Here is a 25783-nt window from a genome sequence, read left to right as displayed (position 1 = left end):
TGTACACTTTATTTTCATTTCAAAAATGTATTTAATTTAATTTTTTTTTTTTAAATACAAAAATTTTCTTATTATTTAAAATATTTTGTTGAGATTTAAAAGTGCCCTAAATTTCAAGTATATACCCCCAAGTGCTCTATGTATATGTATAAGCAAAATCAATTCTTAAAATTTTTAATTTTATTTGATGTTTTACATTTTTTGTAAGTATACACGCATGTATTCATCTGATTATTTGATCCTTCCGGAAGCAATAGAAAACTAAAGAATTTTCTTGAAAATTGTCAATTTTATTTACTGTCTTAATTATTTTAAAACAAAAAATATTTTAATTTGTAAATAAAAAAATAAATAATTTTCTTTAAATTTGATGAAAATTTTGTTCACATTCTTTAATTAAATATTTCTTTTATTTTAATTTTGATGTTGGAAAATAATGAAAATTTTATTTATAATGATGATTTGATTAGTAAATATTTACTTGTCAAAGGTATTTTCAAATGTGTCCAACCAGATGGCATGATGTGTAATTTTAAAAGTCTATACCAGTGATGAGCAACCAGGATTCGACTGATGTTTTTTTGCGACTTAAAAAAAAATTAAGTTTGTTTCACTTACTCACTTATTTACTTATTGATTTCCCAAAGACAATATTTTTTTTTGGTTAAATGTTGGCTTTTCGCAGTATGCTTAATGCGTACTCAGATCTTTTGCACGCCGTTTTGTTTTAAAACAGTCTAAAAAATTTAATTCAATATACATACATACATATCTATTTCTTATACGAACTTTTAACTTTAGCATGGTTTGAATCGGTTAATTTTCATCAATACAAAAAAATAATAAAATAAGTTTGATAAAATTTTAAAAAATTAAAAAACCACGCTTATATAATGCTCAGCAAGCCGAGCCGCCCTCAAACTCCACATTATAGCTTTTACTTATTACTGAAACTTATATTACTTAAACTTACTTATTACTGAAACTAGAAAATAAATCTGCTATAACTGCGGCCCGGAAAACGATTGCTTTTTCTCATTTAACCCAATTTAAAAAAAGGTTGCTTATCACTGGTCCGTTGTTTCATTTTTCATAAGAAAAACAATTTTGTTAAATTAGGCTCATGTAATATTAATAATTTAGTTTTTTTTTCGAAATTAAAGATATTTGTATACGCTCTTGGTTGTCCTTCAAGATTGAAGTTTAGCTGTACTAAAATAGAATTTGAATTAAAACTGTATTGTCTATCTCAAATCTGCAGTAAGGCAAGTCAATACAACACAGGGTGGCCTCCGATATGCAGTAGTCCAATTGTATATTTATTACCTGTCTTATTCTCCAAAATAAAACGCTTTGATTGAGTACTTAATTTGAGCTATATTTTATTCATAACCTATACTTTCTATTATTATATTAATTAGAAAAAATTAATTATGATAAATTTACTTTTACGTTAATTGTAAAAAATGAATTGTGTTAAATAGAAAAATCTGCAAACTATGCAAGTTGTGTACTTAAGTTGTGTATTAAGCTTTTGATATTACGCGCTATATGAATACAATAATTAACGCATATGAGAGAATACGATACTTTTTTTTGACCCACATTATTACGGAAATTTCAAAAATAACATTTAAAGTATATAATGACAATGACTAATAATTAATGATTTCTAATGCAATTAATTTTTATTCTAACTGAAATAAAAAGTCTACCAGTTTACTGGAATTGTTTCATATTTCAAATTCCATTCATGGCTAGAAAAATTTCAAATTGACAAAATATTGACATTTGAAAGTTTTCTAAGCTAACTAGGGTATTTAAAATTTTTTGAAAAACATTTTAATCATAATATTTTATATTAAATTGATTATTTTTTTAATTGTTTATTTTTTCTTTCTTTCACATGAACATCGCAGGATAAAAAAAAAATAATTTTACATGATAAATAAAAAATTAAAAGAAAATGGCCGCAAGGATAGCTACAGCTAGAAATTTAATAGCTATAACAAATGGAACTATCAAAAAAGACAATGAAAAATCACATAATTTAAATAACAACAGTATCAACAATAGCAATAATCAAAATAATAATAGTAATAACAGTAATAATAATAATAACAATAATAATAATCATGAGAATAGAGAGACTAGTCAAATTGTTCCAATTGCAATTGCAGCAACAGTCGATCCACTTGCGGAACATGTTGCAACTGCAAATGGTATTACTATTAGTGAGGTGATAACTCCAGTAAGTAATTTTAAATAAAAATATTTTTAAAAACATTTTATATTTACTCTTTAAGGTAGACGAAATAAAGCTAAATAGCAATTTATTTAGTTTGAAATTTGGAAAATGTGATTAAAGCGGTGTGTGTTATACTAAAATTATTATTCTCTCACAATTATTACCGTTTTGCATAAGTTTAGGATGAACAATGAAACCAAAAATTGGAAAGAAAATTAATATGCACAAAATTTTAATGGTGTCATTAAAAATTTTCAAGAAAATTCATACCAAATTTTGTGAATTTGACAAAAAGTCTTGCTTCTTAGAGCAATGAATGTTTTAAGATTCAATATTATTTGAGATTGAAAAGTTCAGAATTCATATGTTTTTCTACCATAGTGCTTACAGTTAAATTTTTCCGCCTTGAAGTCATTTTACTGGTATTATTTAAAATAAAAAACAACTTTTCTCGTATAAATTCCATAAGATCACATTAAACCTTACATTGAATCTTAAAAATTTCATATAGGAGTTAACAAAATATATTAGTACATCGTATTTGATTCAAATGAGAAATTAATTCACGTGCTTTTTTTTTTTAATTAAAAATATTATCCATTAATTTAGTTCTTAGTTCTTCACCATAATGGTGAACCGTATTGCTTTCTCTGTTTCAACATATTCTAAATTTTTTTTTAATAGTCATTATTTAAAATAGGCATTAATTAAAATAACAGTAATGAAATATATTTGTTATTTCTAGAAAAAAATTATTTTACAAACAAATAAAATCGATGATGGAGGTGTAGCTGTTATCGATGTTGTCCCTATTGAAGCATCCGATTCAAGTAATGAAGAAACTGTTACAACATTAAAAACTTCACCAGATCATGAATCATTGGCATCACAACTAAGTGCACAGGTAGCTGTTGTACAACACTCTGATGGCAATGAAAGTCCTCAATATATTACAGTAACGGGTAAGTCAATAATTTTTTTTCAGTCTTATTATTTAAAAAGATGTTGTTTTGTTTACATGGCCGTTGACCGGTAAGTTGGCTGCTCCTCAATTAGCACAAAAGTGCCATTTTGCTTTTATCACTCTGTATGAGAATCAGTAACAATACGTTTTTATTAAATGCTTTTGCTTATTGAAATAAAGATTATTGCGTGCCTGGGCTATTCTACTTTTTGTTTACTATAAAATGGAAGCTATTAATTTTTTCGAAAATTTTAAGGATCATTCTAAATTTAAACTTATTTAGAATCTATAATCTTAATTATAGTAAATTTACATTGAAAAATTGAAAAGATATAAATTGTGGTTACATTAAAACCGAACAAGAATAACCAATTCTTATATTTTTAATGATTAAGATCAAGAAATCTATTTTTATCTACAAGTCTTTTAAATGAAATTGTTTTAAAAATTTAATTTTTTCATAATTTTTTCATAATTATTTCATAGTTTTTTAGAAATTAAATCCAATTTGTATACCTAATTACAAAATTGTACATTTCTTTTTCAAAAATTTTACTTTCCCTCACAATTATGTGTATTTAGATATGGAACTTTTAATTTTACAAATATTTTTCTTTAACAATTCAAAATATAATAATTAAACATGATTATCCTATAAATACCTCTAAATATAATTGTCCATTATATCGGAAAATTTTTATTTACTTACTATAAAAAAGGAAAAGAACCTTTTTTATATACTCAAATACACTTGCAGTGATTCATGATTCCCTCTTAATATTCCGATTTTTTTTTTTTTGTTCATCTTTTATTGTATATATCATTCATTTAAATAGTCCTTAGAGTCCTTTTAAAATATTGTGTATTATGAAATCATTGAATGCTTGGTGCGTACAGGGTGTATATACACACAGAAACAAGAAAAACTGGAAATATATTTAATAGAGTTCTTTATACATAATAATCATGATGCATATGTTCAGTTTATTGCAGCGCATTGGTATATTGAAGCATAGTATTTTTGATGTAAATATTCGCTGATTCGGTTTACATGAAATTTTATGTCGTAAATATGATATCTCGTGAAGTGACAGATAATGTATGTATTTTTCATATCCTTCTTGTTAAACCTCAAAATGAAAACTGTCACATGATTACCGCATTCATATTTTTCGTTCTAAATAGTTTACGAAGAGCTTTAAGCATCTAAAAGCAAAATTGGTTCAGTTAAAAATCATTTTTTATCAACTGAATCATTGATGAATCCACTGAATGAACAAATCCGTTTTGTATTATATATAAGGTACATTAATCCGTTCATTTGAGCATATTTTCAAGCTGTTTCCTAAAACACTCTGTATTTGTCTTGTATATTTAAAAATATATCAATATAAATTTTAAATATATTGTATTTTTAATAAAAATTTTTTTTTTATTTTTTATTTTTAATACATACCTGTCTTCAGAACGTCAATTTAATACCTATGAAACATATGAAAATTTCATTTTTATTAAGTGTGCTGTATATTTTATATTATTAAATTGAACTTTCAAGCGGAAAAATATTGTTCGTTTATAATGAATTTATATGGAATCAACAAACAAAACCATTAGTGCAAACATCAATATGATAATACAACACATGTACTGTACATATATGTATGTATCTTTATTTCAAAATACAAAATAGATACATGCAATAGATATGAGTATTTAATTGAGAAAAGATTGACAAATAAATTGTTCATTCAATCATAAGATATTTAATAAGAAAATTTAAGGTGATTTAAGGTGATATGAAGTGCTATAAATTTATGGGAACAATTTTTAGAAATATTTTTATTAATATATTGCATTGCATTAGTAATATATCTATTAATTTTATAAAAGTTAATTGCTAGTATTTTATTTTAAATTGTTATACATATACCAGTTTCAGTTTTAAGTGTTCGATTAATTTTTGAAATTAATTTTGATATCTTCAATTGTTTCCACCTATGTTACTTCCTTAGAATTTTGTAAGTTTTGCTCAATTTTAACAAAATTGTGTTGAAACCAGGATAATTTTTGAAGGGCGGCTAATTGTTACAAATCCTCTTTTATCCTAAAATCTAACATATCATATAATAATCCAAAATAATTTTAATTATGTCTATATATTTATTAACCATTGTGCCTATCTTTCGTTCTTAATAAGAAACATAAGATGTTTCTTAAAGATGAAGTAATGCCTTCTTATACCGTTTAAAATTGTATTACCCCTTTTATTGTAAAAAGTTAATAAATTTTTAATGTCTACTGTCTAAGCTCATAAGTCTATCAGCAGAAAAAATTATTTCTATCGCCTCCGAATAAAAATCAAATACTATTATAAAGAAAACTATTGATTGTCAAATATTCCTTTTTGTCGCAGCAAATTCTGCAGCTATATCATTAATCTTTCGGCCGATTCTTTCTCATATCATATCAAATTGTATAGGTCTTTTCATTAGCGTAGTATATTAAATGAACAGCAATAACAGGTGGGCTGAAAAGTCCGTATCGTTTCAATGAAAAAATATTTTTTTTGACAAATTTCGCTTTTATTATTCAACATAGTTGCCTTCAAGAGCGATACAGCGATTATAACGGTCTTCAAATTTTTCGATACCATTCCGGTAGTAATCCTTCGGCTTGTCCTCAAAATAGGCTTCAGTTTCGGCGATGATTTCTTCATTGGTGTGAAATTTTTTTCCAGCGAGCATTCTCTTAAGGTCCGAGAAGAGGAAAAAGTCGCTTGGGGCAAGGTCCGGAGAATACGGTGGATGGGGGAGCAAATCGAAGCAAATCGAAATTTTTTTTTTGTATTATGAATGGAAAAAATTTTAATTAATAATATTTATCAAGAAATAAATAAAATTTATGTCATAATAATATAAAATATTTATACGTATATTTATATTATGTTTTTATTATTATTATTATTATTATTATGAGCATCGGTCGCTACCACCCCCCAAGGATCAATTCTTATATACGGTTATATACGCTGTCAATGCTATTTATCTTTGAATTTTTTGATTTTTCATCAAAAAAAAATACGAAAAATGTGAAAATATGAAAAACTATTTTGTTACAATAACTTGGGATTAAAATGAGAAAAATTTTCAATTTTATTTTTTTTTTTATTTTTGTTTGTTTCCTATATAAATGAATACCTGTTTTAAAAAGATCCGTACACGTGCTGACATAAGTATGTATAAATATATAAAAAACACACAATTTCTTTATACTTTTTATATTTGACTCGCTTACATGTTTACCTATATATCTATATATATTATGATGAAAACACAAAATTTAAATCGGAAAACAAGGTGTTCTACACGTTGTTATAATTGTAATTTTGTAATTACGCTTGATTTATCTTTAGCGTATAAATTAATTTAATAAAAGAATATATATATATATATATATATATATATAATATAACATTTTTATAACAATATAAAACGATATTTAAGGTACAAAAGGAGAGGGGTGATGTTATTATTTTTACCGCTACTTTATATTTTGTATTTTTAGGAAATTTTCTATTTTACTACAATAGGTACATACTTTTTTTCCCTAAGTACACTTTTTCACCTTTTTGCTTATATCCATTTCAAGAGATTCATTATTTTATTAAAAGTATTTATTTCAATTATTATGATTAAAATAAGATTATAAAATTCTTGTATTTCTTTTGTAGTTTTCGTTTCAAAATTGAAATATTGAAAATAATAGTAAAATAAAATTTTAATGAAGGGTTCATGACTCGCAATTTTCGCAAATCAAAATTGAAAATTTTTTGTTCAGATTATTTTTAGAAAAAATTTATCAAAATACAACAATTAATTTAAAAAAAGAAGATGCTTTCTTCTTAGTCGCATACTTACTGGTAATAGATAAAAAAAAAAGATATCCTTTATGGTTTAAATTCATGAAACACATGCTTTTCTCCTAATTATATGAACAATAAAAGTGATATGAAAGTCGTCAATTACTTGAAAATATTTTTTAACCCAACTTATCGGTACTTCAAGTTTTATATTTCAGGTTTTAACTTTTAATGAAATTAAAATCAAAATTTTAATAATTTAAAAGTTTTGACAAGCACAACTATAAAGATGTGAAAGTATTTATTTTGGTTATTTGCCAAAATAATTGTCAATTTGTGTTTACGGAATTGGGTACATTTTTGATATAATAAAATTTTTGTTTGAAATTTTTATAATTTCGAATTTAAATGACTTTTACAACAAACTGATGATTTGGTCTTACATTCTGATCTCAATAATTAGCTCGATTTAAATTTAATTTAACTAACTACGGTGTAAAAGCCAAAATGAACTGAAAGTATCACAGGATCGTATATGAATAAAATTGAAAATTCTAACTAAAAAATTTGAAACTTAAAATTAAACTTAATATTTTTTTGAAAATCCATGAATCCATGAAAGAAACACAAGTTACAATTATTGTTAACAATTAAACGAATATAACAATCCAAATGGACGCGAAATACTTCATGCTACACAAACCTATAAAAAGAAGTTATTGAAACAAGTTAAGTTACACACTAAATTGCAGTGGATGCATTTATACTCGTATTGTGTTATAGAAATTAAAAGTGGTATCTCTAATATAGTTTTTGACGTCTGTGTAACATAGAATTTCTATACGAAAAAATATTCTATTTGCGAAGTAATCGCCCAACTATTTACTCCCTGAGAATTGTTCTGAACGTCATATATGCTGAAAAGGACATCACTTACTAAAATTGGTGCAAAACTTTAAAAAATAAATTATACAATAATTTAAGATCATGTAACAAAATAAAAATTTATTTGATATTATATAAATGTATATATGTATACGCAGTCTAACCATTAAATCAAGAGTTCGTCCGGATGGCAACAATAAAATTTCAATATTCCGAATTTATAAAGCTCTTTGAATACTCTAAAATAATTAAATTTGTAATTTAACTTCATGAGTTCTTTTTTAATAATTACATGCTTAATATTTTATGGTTCCATATAAGATGATCTAAAAAACTATATGGGCACATTTTTATAACACTAAAACCGGAACCAAATCCAATCAACACAAATTTCCTCTTTCAACACGAAAAAATATTTTTGCTTCTGTATTATAAATTGTGTATGGGTGTGTACGTGAATTAGTTCATAATAAAATATTAGAGTCATCAGTGATTAAATCCGGATTAAAATGAATAAAAAAAAATTGCTGTTTTCCGTTATCAAAATTACTTATCAATTTTGTATGTATAACAAGGTATAAAAATAAAAACACAACGGGTGGCTGCAGAATTTATCCTTTTTGGTTTTTCAATAGTATTACATTTTTAATACAATGGAAGAGCATATGCAAATGAAAAAAAAATTTTTTTTGATTATTGTACTCGTATTTTTAAAAAACTTTTTGTGAAAAAATAATTGAAATCAAAAATATAAAACGGCGTAGCATTTAAGTCTTCTTAATTATTTTAATATGATGTAAGTAGAGTATTGGACAATTTGGAAATCTGACTACTTGATCAGCAGAACTAAGTAGTATGCAGTTAAACTTTTTGTCTTTTTTAAATCGATTGATTTAATAATTGATTTTAAATGTTTTAAGTCAATTGAAATTAATTACAAATTTTTTTTTAGAAACAAGTATAAAATTAAAGTTACTAATTAAGATTCGATATCTATATTTTATCTATATAGATTTTAAATTAGTATTTTCTGGTTAATGAATTTTACGCACACAATATTTTTCAACCAGAAATGCAAATATTTTGAGAAGGAGCGTATAATAATAGACTCTATTAAATTTCATCCGCAACACTTGAGAGCTCAACAAGTAAAATTTTTTAAAATGTAAAAGAAAACTCATTTATTTTGTTATTTTCATTTATTCAAAAGTTTGCATTTAGATTTTCACATCTCTTTTAATATAAAATAAATGGTAAGAGAATATAAGGGAGAAATATTATGCAACCGGCACTACATCAGTGTATAAGCATCCTTAATTAATTATTACTTTAAATTTTTAATTTAATGATTTCTATTATGTTTTGTATTTGGGAATGTTATAATTTTTTATTTAATTATTCCGTATAATAAATATAGAGTGACTTCCATATTGTAAAATTGTACTGTATAAATTTTGGCGAATCATCGCTTTCTATTGCTGTCACAGACATTTTGACGAAGCATATTTTATACAATTCCTAACACACAGAAAAAAAACGCCTTCGAATAAAATCTTGATTCCAAAAATTGAAATTTAAATCGGGAAGCTTTTAATAAATTGTCAAAAGTAGAGTGTTACAAATTTGTTTCACAAGTGTACTTTTAATTTTTCAACCATAAATTCCGTCTTTTTAATTTGTTTTGATATTTTTTGCTCAAATTTCAACAAACTTTCTATAAGCTTTAAGAGGTAAATTATTAATCGTATATGAAAAAAAATTAAATCATTTATGCAAATGTCAAAATAAGAATTTAAATTTGAAATATGTATACGTTTAATAATATAAACACAATATAGATTGAACTTATGTTTGCTGCTCTTACCCATACAGTAATCACCTATTATGCAGTTAGAACTACAGTGCGATAAAAAAGGCAGTTCTATCAACAAAAACACCCACTTGCAATAAATGTCAAAACATTGTCAAATTAAAAATAAATAAATAGTTAAATTAAAGTAGTATTAATTTTTTTTTTGGGGCAAATTCTGTATGGCAAAACTATAAAACTAAACCGAACTAGTTTTTGCAATATATACAGTAACAAAAAAGGACTGCCACTGAAATTCTAACGTAACTTAGAAACATGCTTAAAAATATTTTTACACAAAAATTTTTTACAGTTTGCAGAGCAAATTTACACCATTGATTAAAAATATATGTTGAGTGATCAAAGGTGGTTCAAAAACTAATATGATTACAATGTGGCAGTCAACGATATGAACTTGGAGTCACTTTCTTATATAATTTTGTAAAGAACATACATACTTTATAAAATTATAGAATTTGTTAAAATTTTTAAAATTTGAAATACTCCAAAATAATTAATAAGGCAAAACTATTATACTAATATGATTTTTTGTTAAGCAAACAACAAACTGTTCAACAAACTCTTCAAAAAAAATTTAATTTTAAAATAATAAAGTCTAAAATTAATTATGTATGAATTTTTGTTAATTTTGAACTCTTAGACACTAAATTGACATAAAAAATTTTAAAGCTATTAAATGTAATAGAAGATTTCAATATGTTATTGACCACTAAATTACTATTAAATTCAGGCACTGATTAATTGTACAAAACACCATAATGGTTTTCTTCCCAATATTTATTATTGTCACATATTCTCTTGACACATGTGCATGTATTGCATATATACTTATATTACTTAACCTTATACTAAAGAGTTATTTAATAAAGGAATAAAAATTACATTAAATAATTCACATATAGCTATCAATAAATAAAAATCATTTACAAAATTATTCCAATAGTTTTTATTTAAAGTCCTTATAAGAATTATTGTCGTCCTTAGAATCCAGAAGAATTACGAAGAACAACAAATAAATAAAAAAGATTGGAAAAATATGAAAGAGATAATAATGATGATGAAGATAAAAAAGAAGAAAACAAAAAATAAAAAAAAAATGTTTGCATTTAAAAATTGTGGTTCTAATATTCCATTTATTTGTAAATCCTTTATAGATCCTTTTTACCCTATATTACTATGTATATAAGCATCTAATGTAAACATCTAATCATATATTGATCAATTGAATAAAATGAATATAGGAAAAAAGAAATTCAACAAAAGATAAGGTTTAAGGTTTTATGGAAAAAAAAAATTTTATTTTTTTTTTTCTTAAAATTTCATTTTCAAAAGAATCTTATTTTTGTAGATCAAAGCTGGGAAAATGTTCAATTGGTGCGTAAATAAGAGAAAGAAATGAAAATAGTTATCAATATTAAAAATTTGTTTTTTTTTTTTGTAAACATAATTACATATATTTATAAATTATGTAATTATGTAAAAATTTATCATATTATGAGTTTATTCCGATATTTTAAAAGTTCTTTAACACTTCTGCAATATATACGCGATTGATTCAAGATTATCACATATATCTTAAAAAAATTTTATAAAAATCTAGCTATTAGTTCTGCCCTGTCAGTTCATTTGCCCGTCTGTTACATAACAACGATCTGTCACACTGCTAACACCGTTCGGTGTAAAAGCTAAAATATATTAAATTTTGTGCTTAATTTGACTTAATTTTGAATATTTTGGATAATTTACTTCTAATTTATATTGCACATTCATACATTTATCATACATTGTACAGTATGATAAGTTAAACGATATCCAAACAGAAGACAATTAAAATATTATATTTGTTAATATCTGTAAATGAAAAATGATTTATTACTTCTATTATAAGAAACTATATATGTATATTAACTAATGACAACTTGTCGAATTTACTATTATAAAGCTAACCGCATTATTTTTTTCTGTATGGCAGTTTGGATTGCTCTCAAATTTTAATAGAAGAAAATTTCTTTGTGCCTCTTTCATCTCGAACGTTATCACATATCAAATTTTGTAAAATAACAATTTTCGGTTTCAAATTCCCTTAAATTTTTGTAAAGTGTGCAGTAGCAAGAGAGTAATTTCAATAAAAAATATCAGTTCGAAATTAATTAATTATGAGTAAAAAAAATTTAAATTAAGAATTTTGTTTTAGAATATAGATTTATAAATTCTTACTAATCTTTTGTACAATTAGACTTTCTTTACCGAATGTAGAAAGTATTAAAATATTATTAATTTCAACATTCAATTATGATTGTGTGTTTAGTTTCGTTCTAGTAAGCTAAAATTTGTATAAGAACCTCGTTAATTCTCGTTAACCTCATTTATGAAGTCATTGTGATTAAATAATAAATAGGGAATTAATTTAAAGAACATCATTCTATGGAAAATTTATTGTTCTATTTAAAACAAACTTAGCAGGAGCAGTACAAACAGCAGCAGTACAAACTAAGCAGCAGTACAAACAATAATCAAAGTACGAGTACATAAAATCCAATTTAAAATCTTAATTCTTATTTTATTTTTTATTAATTTTTAAAGTAAATTAACTTTTTACTAATCAAATTATTTCACTAGCAGCATTATTATAAATTTGATGTATATAATTGTCAAAGCTTTTATGTCTCCTAAATATATGCAATATTCGAACAAATTCAATGTTTTACCTAGAGTCGATAACAAAAATTTACAATCATATTAGCAAAAGACGAAAATTTTTCGAAAATTTAATTCTTAAAATTAGTTCTCGTAAATTAGTAAAAAATTAATTTTCAATAATTGTCAATTTTACAATAATGAGAATAGAATAATTTCTATTATTTGTTGTCACACAAAATCTGGTATTAAAACCTGTGTTCACACAACGATTTTTGCATCAATGGTTGATATACATGATATTGCGTTTGCTCACGAGTTTTGTTAGCAAAGGGAATGAGATTTCAAACATTCATGTAAAAATCGTCTTATAAACCCAGTTAAATATGACGTTCATCAAACTCAGATTAAATCTTAGATTTTTTCGAATATGTAAACAGTATACTTTAGAGTTTTTTGGTTAGTTGTCAGCTAGTGCGAATAACAAAATGCCAAACTATAATTTATTTTTCAATTAATTGTATATACGTTTTTATATTCAATTGTATAATAACATATAGTGTGGAGTACTTTAATTAATATATGAACTAAATAATTGCCTATACTAATATAATAAATAAAGCTTATCTGCTCATACCACCCCTTTATCTTTCCGTCTATCCTGTATACCTTTGTATATGTATAGAAAATAATTATTAATTATGATTATGTTGAAGATATTATATATGTATACACACAAGGTATTTTCATTTTATATATAAAATGCAATAAAAACATTGGAATTTTGTATATTTAAAGTGATTGATGCATAAAAGAAAATATTTATGAAACATCAATTTATAATTTTTGTTTTTTTTTACTGTTATATTTTTATGATTTTTCTACGAATTAAATTTTTCCTTTTATTTTCGTATTTTCATATTTTTTTGTTTTTTTGGGATACTTTAAAAAGTTTAAGCGTGATTTCATCCTAAAAATTCCAATCTAAAAAAAAAAATTTTTTTTTCATATTTTCAATACATACATACATACTTTAATTCAATTTTTTTTGTTGTTGTTTTATAAAATTTAATGCGCGAGGATGATATTTATGTGTGTATACATGGTTATATAACAACATCATGTACCATTTTAATATGAAAAATCATAAAATGATTATATGTATGTACGTATCTGTAAATATAAGAAATTCTTAAAAAATGGGAGGTCCTTTTTTGATATACCAGAAACAATAATCATTGGTTAAATTTCACCCCATTTTCAAAATGATTTTAAGTTTTTTTTTTCTTGCTATTTTTTTTTTTTTCATCTCTGATTTATTCTATATATTGCTGTCTCTTTTCTTTTTTTTTTATTTCTGTTATTTTTTTTCCATATACGAGTGTAGTATTTATGTATACTTTTTTTCTCTGCTTTTATTTACGTATCTCACATAATACAGCTTCATAGCTATATGTACATAAATATGTATATGTATATAAGAATAATTTTGATTTTATACATGATATTTATACAGTAAATATATGCAAATTTTCGAGATGAAAATCTTCAAAATTTGAATTTGTTATAAGGATGTGTGTTATAAGGATTCATGAAAATATTATATAAGTGCGTTTTTTTTTGTAAGAATAAAAGGTATTTGAAAATTTCATATTTTTGTTATATAATTTTATTTTTCGATATACCCTATATATTTTAATATATATCTAATTTAAAGAGAGATTTGTGCTCACTATAAATGTAATTTTAATAATAAATAATAATAAAAATATTTTATATTTGTATATGTATGAAAAATGAAAAAAATAAATCGTAGGTGGATCACTTTCACCTGAACTTAAAAAAAAACAATTAAATAATAAATCATAATTTTTATTTACGTATACATATGTACGTACTTAAATATGTAAGCATATAGAAAATTATATATATATATATATATAAACATATATGTATTTGTTCTGTTTTTATAATTTTTCTGTTTTTGTTATTTAAACTGGGAAAAATTTGGAGAAGCAACAAATAAGTTAAAAAAAATAATGCCTTATGAAAAATTCCTTGCTTAATAAATATACCTAAATTTTTTTTATTTTTTTTTATTTTTATTTCTAGAAATTATCTACATGTTTTCATATATGAATTATAAACTCTATATTATTAATAATTTGTTGATCTTAAAATTACCCGTATAGCATTACAATAGAATTGAATGAATTTTATGTTGTGCCACCTATAAATAATGAAAAAATAATTAAAACCTAAAAGACATAATTGATATTTACAAAATCTGCAATTTAGAGATGATTGATATTTAGGAATTTAATCAACAATGCCCTAGAACTTTTAACAATGAAAGGAAGAAGCTTTAGTTATAGATTGTGCAATTAATTCAATAATTATAAATGAGTTCTCACAACAAGTGATTTAATATTCAAAACCATACAAGCTCATTTTATATATTATAGAATATTATGATTCTATTGATTTTTATTGTTTTGGATAAGGGATGTATAATTTCCGAAATGATTTTTCTATACTATCTCATTGTTTTTCGAATTTCCAAAATTTTACTCGTTCAAATTTATATGGGTGCGAATTATAGTAATCGTATATGATTATCAGAAAAATAAATACGAAAAAATTTAAAACCAATGGTAGTAATGTCAGTTTGTCACTAAAACTGTAGTTAGAAAGCTATTATGAAAAGTTCATCATATTTTTTGTGATCAAACAACATACTTTTTTTCTGGCAGATTTTCATTTAAATAAATTTATAGGAGATACATATGAACAATATGCAAAATGAAATTGAGTGAAATGAATTGAATTTTTTTTTGTTAGATTTCATTTCGAATTTCAAATGTTTGATATCGTTTAATTTTTATAGGGTTAATCCTCCTTAATATTCGTATGAAATAATGTTAATATTTATGAGAAATGAGATACATTTATAATTAATACCGTATAAAAAATATTTTCGATCAAGCCGATGGCTTTTAAGGTATCTAATTATTAATGTGGATAATTTGAATTAAAAACTGATATTTTCCAACTCAAAGATTGCATACATTCAGGATGAGGCAAAAAAAAAAATTAAAGATGCGTTTACATAATGCTCGATTTCAAGGGTTAATTCAGTAAGTTAAGAAAATTAATTATATTTCATAAGCTTACCGCGGTATAAAAAGTCAGCTACTACTTTTCTGTGTCCGCAAAATTTGAAAAATGTTTATGGTTTCGATAAAATAAAAAGTTAAACATGGCATTTTCAGTAATTTGGAAGGCAAAAAATCTTTGAGAGGGGGTTCTAAGCGGTTACACAATATATAAGACATTTAAATTTGTCACTTTAATGCTAATAATAAAACTCGATTCAAATATTTGTCACTAAAGAGTAAAATTCCTATACATAACGTCATAATCCCGAACTTAGCTAGCTGCCAGAAAGATGGCAGAACCATCATCAAATAGAACGTCATTCATTATAAATTAACTTTTTTAAAGAAAAAATTATTGCTTATTATTTGTTTTATAATTTGTACTCTTTTTTACCGACCGCATTGTATATACATGCAAATTTTGGATGTCAATTTTTCGGTGAGAATGCACTTCTCCGTGGTAGGGAAGTATAAATAAACTATTTTTAGCAATCTGTCGGTATGTCGGTCTTTGTGTGCACAGATATGTATATCTCAAGTTCGGCTGAACCGATTTTGATGAAATTTTATATTTAATTGATTTGGGGACCGATTTTACATATACCATTTATACGAAACGAATTGATGGAATTTCTTGAAATTTAATATTTGAGTTCTGGTTGTTACCAGAAGTTGGTGATGAACTTTTCGTATAATTCGGCCACCACAAAATTAAACTCTACTATAAGAGTCAAATTCAAATTTTTCTAAGTATATGTTAACTAAAAGCTTATTAATGACCTTAAAATTATAAAGTGCTTAAAGCGCATTTTCATAAAAGTTTTCTTCTAGAAAACTTTTAGTAATTTAGGTAAAATACATTGCGGTCGATTATGTGCTTGCTGATCACATCAGATTTTTTTTCGGACAACTCAAATTTAATCGAATTCGGAAATGCTCTGATTTCCTAAAATTACATGAAATGAATTTTGAATTTTCATATTGACAATATTTCTATACAAATTTTTGCTTTTTTTTTTTTTTTTGACAAAAAATATTCCACAAATTCTTTCATAGGAAATGAAAATAGTAATTATATAAAATTAAAAGAAAAACACAAAAAAACAAAATATTATTTCATATTTTTATTCTCAATGCTCGTTTTCTTAATATTTGAATAACGTATACATGCATGTATACTTATGTATGCATGCGTATCTCTGTATTCTGTTATCATAGAACATCCTTTAACAAAAAATAAAATTTGTGATAATAAAACACTTTTTTTTTACAAATCCAATCTGTACCAACATGACATATACACATAACACATAACGTATACGTACACACAATAGAAACAAAAAAAATTGAGAAAATTTACGAAAATCAAAGGAAAAAGAAAAACAATGAGAAATACAAACAAAAAAAAAAAATGGAAAAATCTCTATGAGCATAAAAACAAAAAGAAAAACCTTAATAAACCGTTATTATAATTTTTTTTCTATCTTAATGTCTACATATCTACCGTTATAACTAAACGATAATAAACGAGATTTTTTTCGATTATAAATGAGAAAAAAAAACATACAAACAAAAAATCTGTTACAAAAATATTTGTTTGTTTGTATATTTTGTTCGTATACACTTATTTGGAAATATTTTTCGTTACAAGAAGTTTTTATTCTCTTTTATTTTTTTTTTCTTCTATGTTTACGCTTTATTATAAACGCGTTACATGATATTGTACACAAAATATATGCATAGAAGTATAGATGATATAGAGAATTATACGAGTATAAGGCAACAGGATATTTTATAATAAATAACCAACATCTTTAGAGCATCATCAAAGTTAATATATATATACCATATATATGTATGTACATATATACCATGTGAAGGTGTATTGCTAGGATAATTTTCATTTTCAAATTCAGTTGTAATTCTACCGTCTTCGCGTATTCTCGTTGCTAAGTTATTATTATTATTATTATTATTTTTTAAAAAAAGATAACAAAGAAAGTGAAATAAGAATACCATAAATAATAATAATTATAATAAATAAAATAAAAGTATAAATTTTTAAAAGTATAATTTTAAATATAGAAAAATATTTTTTTTTATTTATTTAAAATAAATTACGTATAAAATGCACTATACGCATATAGTGTTAATTTGAAAATTAAAAAAATTATCAGGATTATTTATTATTATAAAAATATAAAAATATTTTAATAAATACGCTACTATAACATTATGATATAAGAATACAATGAAATAGGAATATAATATTATTATTATTTTGAATACTATATTTAAATCCTAACCCATATTCGGTTAGTTGCTTCACATGACTGGTTATTGTTGAAAAAAATTTTGTTTTCTAGTATAGAATTTCGGAATTTATTTTATTCAGAAAATTAGAAGATTTTTGATTAACAACCCATCAAGTGATGCGACTAACAGAATATTAGTGGTAAATTATAATACTTAATACAACTTACTCGTAATTTCTATTCATTCTATTAAGTTAATTTTCCAAGTAATTTATTTTATGTTTTTCATTATTGGCACCTTAAACTTTTATTTTTTTAACAACTAAAAACCTATTTATTTGTGATCCGAACAAATTTGTTATAAAAATTTTAATTTTCTTATTCAGCATCATATTAAGTCATATTTAAATAATTTATGTGGAAGAAAAATTTTGAATAAAAACTAACAGAAATTAACCGACCACCTACTGTAAGAATATTATGTAATTAAAAGACTGTCCTCGGAAATGTCATTTGTAAATTAAATATCTAAATGCAATTTAACCTAAAAACCAACAGATAAAAATCATTTAATTTAAATCTGAATTAATTTTTAAAATTATCAAAAATTTAATATATAATAATTATCGACAATTTGAAATTTTGTTGTGTAGCTAGGCTCTTCTTTAGATTTTCTGTTTCTGAATGCTATAATACAATTAATTTTGTTGTATTGCTGTTATATTAGAAAGCGAACATGCAAATTATTTTGAAAAAGTGTATTTTCTCTTCATATTGCCAAATAATATTATTGAATTAATGTATTATACATTTTTTTTAAATTAAACTTGTATATGAATTTGACATAACCTTAAAAAATTAATATTCTATATTTTTTTGAAAACTGTTATATCAAATTGATTACTTAAATAAAAGAATATAGTTTCTTTTTGTATTTGTACAATTTATTTATCTAAATGAAATCCTAAAATTCTAAATAATATATATTAGTATAATATAGTACATATGTATATAATTGTACTAGTAAATTAAATTTAATTTAATATATATTTATAATAAAAAGTACTTAGTAAATTTTTATATGTGCGTACATAATATGAAGTACATTTTAGTATACTTACACATAATAATATATAATAGTATCTTATATCACAAATTGTTATAATGGTTAGGTACAGTAAAATTTTCTATAAGGAAAAATAATAAATACAACTTTAATACTCTATAATTAAATCTAAATATAATTGAGTGTATAAAAATAATAATTGAGAATCATTTTGTAAAAGAGTTATTTAGATGAAGAAACTGAGATTTTATTGAGAATAATATGTAATTAAATGCATTTATGTATATACCACAGTGCTTTTATATATTTATATATAGTTTGTTCCTAAAAAATTATAAACATTTTCCGGAGGTCCTCTTTTTTTACGAGCGCATTACATTATATGTAATAACAATGTAATATTTCATCAAAACAATGTAATATTTCGGCAAATGTTAATTATTCGTCATATTTGTTATGCGTATATAATTTCAAAGGCAGTCGTATTTTAAATTTTATTTGATTAAAAATATTTTTCTATAAATCTAAACAAATAATTTGTTAATAATTTAGATAAGCAAGAAATTTTTTCGTCAAAAAATTTCATTTTTATATACATACAATTAAATAAAAAAATTTACAGTCTAATTGTGTATTTTGCTTTTTAAATCACATTTTATTCAATTTCAAATCAGAATTACTCATTTTTTTCAATTGGATTTTTGCATTTTTTCTCAAATTATCGACTGAACGTCTCACTTTACAAAACGAAATGAATAAATTTTGTATAGATTTTAGAAGAAATGAGATACACAATATACGGAATAATATTCTTCTCACTCGAAAATTGCATTATGCAAATATATGATAGTTACTCACTTTCTTCTAACTTAGGCCCTTAACAACTAATTTCAAAATTGTAATACCGTCGTAATGTAGAAATTTCGACTTTTGAAAATATTTGAGTATTAAATAAATTAAATACACAAAATAATAATTCTTACTTTATTTATTGCATTTATGCAAAATTAATTTGTTAAAATCTCAATTTTAACAGAAATGGACAGAAATTATTTGAATTTTAGCCTTGCATCATATTTATTAGGCTCTTAATTAAATTACAACATTAATTGGGAAAATTTAAAAATAAGTAACAAAATTCTCGTCTCATTAATTCGACATTTTTTATGAAACTCGTTTTTAGTTATTTTTCTTGTTGCATACGATAACACTTATTTTTTGTGTAATAGAGTTTTCATTTATAGCTATTTTTTGGTTTCCCCAAATTTTCAAACCAAAAATGCTTTCAAAACTAACTTTTCAAAAATTTGCAGTTACTGATTATTTAAAATGGCAGCAAATGAAATTTTATAATACCTTAACCTAAAAATAGAGAAATCAAATATCATTTTTAATAAACACGTATATTGTACAATTTTCAATTATTTTTAATTTATTTCTAATTTTTTTTTTGTGTAAATCATAAATTTATAACATTTTTTGTTACAATTACAATTTTAATTGTATTTATTTAAATGATTTTTACAATATTTCAATAAAAATTTGTGTTTACTAAACGCATAATTAGCAAATTATGAAATATTGCTAAAACAAAAACTAAAATTTTAGCAAGGCATAATAATTTGGATAATATTAAAATAAAAACTGTAAATAATTTACAGTTGTATTTACGAATTAAGTTAATAAAAATATAATTATAAGAAATTAATTAAATAAATCAGAGTATAAAAATGAATCTTTGACCGCTGGATTTCCTGATGTTTTTAAATTATTATTTTAGCATAAATTTATAATATTTAAAAAACAACTTATAAAATGTGTTAATATATATATGAAATCAATAAATTTGATTAAATTAATAAAATAATTAATAATAAATTTTAAAATTACAAAAAATAGAAAAAAAAGAAAACAAAATTAAAAAAGAAATAAGAACATAAAAATTTTAAATGAATTCTTAAGCAGACCAAATTTATTTTTTGGACAATTTGGAATACTAAATTTTTTGGATATGTATCGAAGGCAAAATCATTTACCCTATTGTAATGGTAATTTAATTTTTCATTTCAATTAACTGCTTTACAATCCGACAATCTTTTGTAAAGGAGTTAAAATTGAAAAAAAAAATATTATTTTAATTTTTTGATTGAATCAAATTTTAATTTAATTTTTAATTCAAATTGGTCATATTTTTCTAATTGAACAACGCACCGCTATTATTTCAGTTTATCCAATATACTTCAGTTTAGTATGAAGTTATTTATAATAATTGCATTTCCGTTTCTTCTGTTCTAAGGTACAAGTACACAAAATTTTGAAATATATACATACATTTATTGAAATATCTTTATATGTACACATTGGCGAATCAATTGTTTTCAATAATTAAAAAATCTACTAAAATAAATCTATTTCGCATTTACTGTTTGTGTTCTTTATACAATTTAAACGTCAGAAATTTGGCATATTTGATTTAATAAAAATTTGTTAAAAATTTAAATGTTTATGAATATAGTCCGTGTAATTCAACTTCTGTCAGAATTTATTAAAGCTAAAATTGCATATGCGATGACGGCTTTTAAAAATTCTCTTTATAACACATTGAAATTATGACAATTAATTTTACAGTATAGTGCTCAAAATATTAATTAAAAATAATTGAAAGATCTTATATCAGTAAATTTGAAATTTTTTCTTGCATTCGAACGTAATCTACAATAAATTCTTTTTTATGTGATTAATGGAGCCCTAACATTATTTGGTCGTATTGTATTACTTCAACTTTAATAGTTGTGCACTAGATATTATGGAATTTAAAGAAATAAAGAAAATAAAAACAAATCCTTGTTGAAATTAGATCTTATTTTGTAGAAATTATTAATAAAAATGATTAAAGTAATCAGTGCAGCTTTAAAACTAAAAATCGACTAATCTAAATAATATTGTAGTATGCATTAATGTGACAAAAGTATAACGGAAAATGTCAAATTAGAAAGAACATAATATACTTTCTATGTATAGTTTGAATTCCGTCGGGTTTATTTTTTTCGTCTTATATATTTTTTTTTTCATTAATCTTATTGGCTTTGTATTGTATAAAAATTAGTTATGGTAATCTTACTAGTCTAGATAATTTTCATGATCAAATTCTGGCGTAATTTATATTTTAATGGAAGTTAAAAATTAACATTATTTACAAAATTTGAAAACCTAAATTATTTCTAAGGAAGTATAAATTTAAATAAATCTGTTTTCTTAATAAGTACCCATCATGTTGTAAATGCCGACGCACCGCCTTTAATATAATTAATACAAGAATTGTATTATTTCAAGACAACTAAAATATTTAATTTTTTTTTTCGACCAATTAAAAAAATCTTGTATTTGGAAATTATTTATAGAAAAACTATTCATTAAATTGCCATTTACTTTTATTTGCCTTATATTGGCATTTTCTAATATCTTTTGAATTATGAATCAAAATGTAAATATGTATATAGTTAGTTGATATGTCTAAAATGACTGAAAAAAATTTTATATCTTGAATACCTACGGTAACACCATTGTAAAAATGTATTTTACTTGTACATATAATATTTTGGTATTTGCAACAGTTTTGGAAAGCAATTGTTTTAAAAATTTTTAAAATGCGGTAGAGTTTGTACTAAAAAGTAAAATCATTACAAAGAATAATAAAAATGAAAATTGTTAAAATATTTCATAAGACTAGTAATAATCTAAAAGTAAACCAAACGAAAATTTCATTGAAAAATACAAATTTTCCATTTTTAGCCACTAAATTGTTACAATAAACCAAAAATAAACCAATTTACTACTTTTAATATCACATTAAAACAAAATACCTTGTATTATTTATTAATATATTTACTTTATTGCAGTTTCTACACATGATAACGTTGGTGGATCGGAATATCAGGTTCAATATGTGAATCAAGAACTATACCAAAATAATTCCCAGAATCAGTCACAAATGTAAGTAAATTTAAAATAAAAAAGTAAAAAAAAACATACATATGTAAATGTATTTATTTTGTGAAAATTGAAATTCCTACATAAAATTTTTTACATTTTAGATCTTACCCATTTTGCGCAGTTGGAGATTATCAATCGGGTAATCAATCGTATTATGCAACTACTGGGAATTATACATCAGCAACAAATACCTCAACATCTCATACTTCAATGCCTTATATTGTTCCTGTAGATGAAAACATATTATTAGCTTCTTCTGCTAGTCGTGATTCACCACATAATATAACAGTAAATATAAATAAATTTGTTAAAACTGATCTTAAACTGTTATACACAATTTTTTTTTTAATAATAGGAAGTTTATATACAAGAAAATCATAACGCGCCACAAACTCCAACTTCAACTACAGCTAGCATGTCTGAAACTGATAATAGTCAATGTTTAAATCATGCGTCTAGAATTGCTCCTCAAACGGTAAACTTTTTCTTTTAAAAAATATAATTTTAAATAATTTACATCTATATCATTTAAAATTATTAGACAACTTGGCTTATGGAAAATTATGAAACCGCTGAAGGTGTTAGTTTACCTAGATCAACTCTTTATAATCACTATAAGCAACATTGTGAGGAAAACAAGCTGGATGCAGTTAATGCAGCAAGTTTTGGTAAATTAATTCGTTCCGTATTCACTGGATTACGAACACGACGTTTGGGTACAAGAGGCAATTCAAAATATCATTATTATGGGATTCGTGTTAAACCTGGATCAGCATTAACACATGCAATGGAAGAAAAACCAATTAATAACTATGCTGGAAATTCCAATAATATGAATATGAACAAAGTAAATAAAAAAAATGGTTCGAAACTTGAAACTTATGAAGCGTGTGCGCAGGTAATTTCTATCTAAATACACATTTAATAAAAACAAAATGTTCTTAACATACCTTCGTTTTATTTAGTTTCTGGGTGACGGAGCTAATGCTATACCAATTCTACCTAATATTGATTACGACGACACTATTTTAAATGAAATTACTATAGAAGATCTCGAAATATTCCGTTCAATGTATCGTGAGCATTGTGAATTCTTTTTAGAAGCAGTCCTTAATTTAGAATTTAGTACTATTGAATCACTTTGGAGAGATTTTTGGCGCTCTGCTGATAATAACAATTTAGACGAATGTGAGGAAGAAAAATATTTAAGTAAAGCGAAATTGTATTTAATGTGTCAAGGAGAAAATGTTCAAAAATTTATTAAAGAGGTAGTGCTAATTAATATGTCTCCATTTCTTTTTTTGCGTGCCTTAAAGTGAATTTCGTTTTATTTTTAAGGTGGATTATGCATTTTATCAAAATATGGTTGAAGTTTTAATTCCTGATGTGCTTCGTTCTATTCCGAATTCCTTGACACAAGCTATTAGAAATTTTGCTAAAAACTTAGAAATTTGGTTAAACGAAGCAATGGCTGGATGTCCTGAAAAAATAGTGTTAATAAAAACTTCGGCTGTATCAGCATTTTGTCAAACACTTAGAAGATATACCTCATTAAACCATTTAGCTCAAGCAGCAAGAGCTGTACTACAAAATCCGTCACAAATTGCACAAATGTTAAATGATTTAAATCGGGTTGATTTTCATAATGTACAGGTAAACTATAGCTTTTAAATAAATTAATAAACGAATATTAATATGTTCGTATATATAAATTTAAAGGAACAAGCTGCCTGGGTTTGTCAATGTGATACAACAATTGTGAAACGCCTTGAAACTGATTTTAAGGCAGCTCTTCAACAGCAAAAAACTTTGGAACAATGGGCATCTTGGCTTCAACTTGTTGTTGATTCAGCTTTAGAAGAATATCGCGGTAAACCGAATTACGCGAAAGCTGCTCGCCAGTTTCTACTTAAATGGAGTTTTTATAGTTCAATGGTTATAAGAGATTTAACACTGCGTTCAGCCTCAAGTTTTGGAAGTTTTCATTTAATACGGTTGTTGTATGACGAATACATGTTTTTTTTAATAGAACATAAAGTTGCAAAAGCTCAAAATACTACAGCTATTGCCGTAATGAGCAATAAATTGGTAAAGTAGTAAAAAATTTTTCTTGTTTTTTTTTTAATAAATTTTTATTGTAGCTAAGAGACAATGAGTTTGAATTCAATTATCCAATGGATTTTAAGCCAGAACAGCACCAAAACAAAAGGATTAAATATTAATCAATTTGTAATAGTTTTAAAAATATTATTTAATATTTAATTTCTTGTCATCATAATGAATAATATTTTTTTACTTTTTTGATATTTTAAACTATATTTTCTGTGCACAACTATTTTGAAATATTAGTAAATTAATAAGTGGTAACTAAGAAAGCTTCCTAGTAAATGATTTTATGCTCAATGATATTCAAAAATTTTTTAATATAATTTTTAAAATTTTTTTGAATCTTCGTATTTTGTAACAATTTATTTAAATTAAATATTAAAATATTTTTTTAAAACAATTGATTTGTATATACATAATTTTTTTTTTTTAATTTTCGAAAATTAATTTTTTCAATATTTAAAATCAAAGTATAGTTTAACACTATAGAAATTGTTGAAATTAAATTACATACAGAATGTAATTTTTATAAAGTTTTTTTTTTTATTTTATCAATATGTTTAAAATTTTCTTTGACAATTTTAAATGATCGCTATAATAGAAAGCAAATATCATTTTGTACATATATGTGTATTTTAATTTGAAGCTTGTACATAATGTAATTTTAACAAATAATATAACTTATGTGTAAACTATTTTAATTATTTTGGAAATCGAAAAATTTTATACAAAATTTTCTTTG

The 25783-nt window shown here is 23.7% G+C and overlaps 1 protein-coding gene across 1 annotated transcript in view; it reads left to right on the top strand.

Moving 5' to 3' along the window:
* Nucleotides 1-25319, top strand: part of LOC129611823 (DNA-binding protein RFX2) — a 37376-nt gene extending 12057 nt beyond the window's left edge. Inside the window, exons 3-12 of the mRNA XM_055525197.1 lie at nt 1920-2251; nt 2994-3210; nt 22842-22935; nt 23037-23223; nt 23291-23410; nt 23477-23833; nt 23901-24203; nt 24274-24588; nt 24655-25023; nt 25077-25319. Coding sequence (XP_055381172.1) covers nt 1967-2251; nt 2994-3210; nt 22842-22935; nt 23037-23223; nt 23291-23410; nt 23477-23833; nt 23901-24203; nt 24274-24588; nt 24655-25023; nt 25077-25157 — 2328 coding nt within the window. The 5' untranslated portion in view covers nt 1920-1966 and the 3' untranslated portion in view covers nt 25158-25319. The remainder of the gene's footprint in view (nt 1-1919; nt 2252-2993; nt 3211-22841; nt 22936-23036; nt 23224-23290; nt 23411-23476; nt 23834-23900; nt 24204-24273; nt 24589-24654; nt 25024-25076) is intronic.
* The last annotated feature ends 464 nt before the right edge of the window (nt 25320-25783 follow it).

The sequence above is a fragment of the Condylostylus longicornis genome, unplaced genomic scaffold (assembly GCF_029603195.1).
Source record: "Condylostylus longicornis isolate FDR11 unplaced genomic scaffold, ASM2960319v2 ptg000055l, whole genome shotgun sequence".
NCBI lineage: Eukaryota > Metazoa > Arthropoda > Insecta > Diptera > Dolichopodidae > Condylostylus > Condylostylus longicornis.
Note: the sequence above shows the minus strand (reverse complement) of the source record. Positions and strands in the feature narration are given on the sequence as shown.